Source organism: Sardina pilchardus, chromosome 17, assembly GCF_963854185.1.
Source record: "Sardina pilchardus chromosome 17, fSarPil1.1, whole genome shotgun sequence".
Lineage (NCBI taxonomy): Eukaryota > Metazoa > Chordata > Actinopteri > Clupeiformes > Clupeidae > Sardina > Sardina pilchardus.
In genome coordinates, this window is record NC_085010.1 from 27,476,042 (window position 1) to 27,478,541 (window position 2,500).

Genomic DNA, 2,500 nt, shown 5'->3' on the forward strand with positions numbered 1-2,500 from the left:
ACACGCACACGCACACACACGCACACGCACACACACACACATATGCGCTACACCATGGTGCGGTTCAGGTAGATGCACACACACACACACACACACACACACACACACACACACACACACACACACACACACACACACACACACCTGTTGGCTGGAGATGCGCTGGAGCATGGTGCGGTTCAGGTAGATGCGCTCCTGCAGGTCCTCCGAGGGGAAGAACCGTCCGTTACCGCCCGCTCCCCCTCCTCCTCCTCCTCCCCCGATCGCCGCCGCCGCCCCCCCGAGCGTCACGGGGCCCGTCGCCGACGGCAACAGGGCGGAGAAGGTGACGTTGAGGATGGCGCCGTGCACGTCGGTGTCGTTCTGGACGTTGAAGACGAAGACGCCGTCGCGGCTGGTGGACAGGACCGCGGCCACGCCGTCCATGAAGAGGGAGAGCAGCGGAGACAGGAAGCGCTCCTGCGACATGTTCTCCAGACGCACCGTGATGCTGTTGGTCAGCATGTCGTCCGTGATGATGGTCACCCGCAGCGTGCAGAGTGCCGTCACGCGGTGCAGACCGTCTGGGATCAGAGGGGACACAAGAGGAGGCGGACGTTAACACAGGTGTACATGTCTACAGGTGCAGACCGTCTGGGAGCAGAGGGGACACAAGAGGAGGCGGACGTTAACACAGGTGTACAGGTACGTTAGAATGATCCTACAGGTGGACGTTAACACAGGTGTACATGTCTACAGGTGGAGACCGTCTGGGATCAGAGGGGACACAAGAGGACACGGACGTTAACACAGGTGTACATGTCTACAGGTGCAGACCGTCTGTGATCAGAGGGGACACAAGAGGAGGCGGACGTTAACACAGGTGTACATGTCTACAGGTGTACAGGTACACTAGAATAACACAGGTGTACATGTCTACAGGTGCAGACCGTCTGTGATCAGAGGGGACACAAGAGGAGGCGGACGTTAACACAGGTGTACAGGTACGTTAGAATAACACAGGTGTACAGGTACGTTAGAATGATCCTACAGGTGGACGTTAACACAGGTGAAGAGCATCTGATATCAGACAGAAGGAGGACAGAAGAGGACACGGATGTTAACACAGGTGTACAGGTACGTTAGAATGATCCTACAGGTGAAGACCATCTGTTATCAGAGAGGACAGAAGAGTAGACGGACGTTAACACAGGTGTACATGTACGTTAGAATGATCCTACAAAAGGACGTTAACACAGGTGAAGATGTTCCCACTTCACTACAGAAGATCCTCAAAGCCACTCAGACCTCCAGACACAAAGGCCTTCACATATACATATAAAGACCTCCAGACACAAAGGCCTTCACATATAAAGATCTCCAGCACAAAGGCCTTCACATATAAAGACCTCCAGACACAAAGGCCTTCACATACAGTAAAGACCTCCAGACACAAAGGCCTTCACATATAAAGATCTACACACACAAAGGCCTTCACATATAAAGACCTCCAGACACAAAGGCCTTCACATATAAAGACCTCCAGACACAAAGGCCTTCACATATAAAGACCTCCAGACACAAAGGCCTTCACATATAAAGACCTCCAGACACAAAGGCCTTCACATATAAAGATCTACACACACAAAGGCCTTCACATATAAAGACCTCCAGACACAAAGGCCTTCACATATAAAGACCTCCAGACACAAAGGCCTTCACGTGTAAAGATCTCCAGACACAAAGGCCTTCACATATAAAGACCTCCAGACACAAAGGCCTTCACATATAAAGACCTCCAGCACAAAGGCCTTCACATATAAAGACCTCCAGCACAAAGGCCTTCACATATAAAGATCTCCAGCACAAAGGCCTTCACATATAAAGATCTACACACACAAAGCAAAAAGTCCAATGGAATTCACTACGTGACTTGGCATGTGTCTGTTTGTGTGGACAAAAGAGAAACTGGGACTGTGTGTGTGTGTGTGAGTGTGTGTGTGTGTGTGTGTGTGTGTGTGTGTGTGTGTGTGTGTGTGTGTGTGTGGCTTGTGTATCCACACAAGGTGAGAACAGCTACCCCACCTTCACGGTTTAAGTGCTGATTTCCTGACAAATATTATGCTAACTCAGACACTCTCTCTCACACACACACACACACACACACACACACACACACACACACACACACACACACACACACACACACACACAACCTGTGCCAGAGTATCCCCCTTTCCTGCTTTTCCTGGACAGCTCACCACCATCATATTGTATGTGTGTGTGTGTGTGTGTGTGTGTGTTCCATTAGGCTCTGCTGTTTTCTGAGGGCTCTGTGTTTGAGTGGATGGTTCATTTCCTGTCTCTGTGTTGTTAAATGGAGCCCACTGATTGGACACATGGCACCACAATGCACAGATTAATCAGCGCTTGAGTTACGCTTCTGCATCCAATCAGCAGTGTGTCCCCACAGAGCCTTCTGCGTCCAATCAGCAGTGTGTCCCCACAGAGCCTTCGGGGT

At 50.8% G+C, this 2,500-nt stretch overlaps 1 protein-coding gene across 1 annotated transcript in view; it reads right to left on the bottom strand.

Moving 5' to 3' along the window:
• Positions 1-2,500, bottom strand: part of LOC134062033 (cadherin EGF LAG seven-pass G-type receptor 1-like) — a 106,271-nt gene that overhangs the window by 59,903 nt on the left and 43,868 nt on the right. Inside the window, exon 2 of the mRNA XM_062517905.1 lies at positions 145-563. Within this exon, the coding sequence (XP_062373889.1) occupies positions 145-563 (419 nt within the window). The remainder of the gene's footprint in view (positions 1-144; positions 564-2,500) is intronic.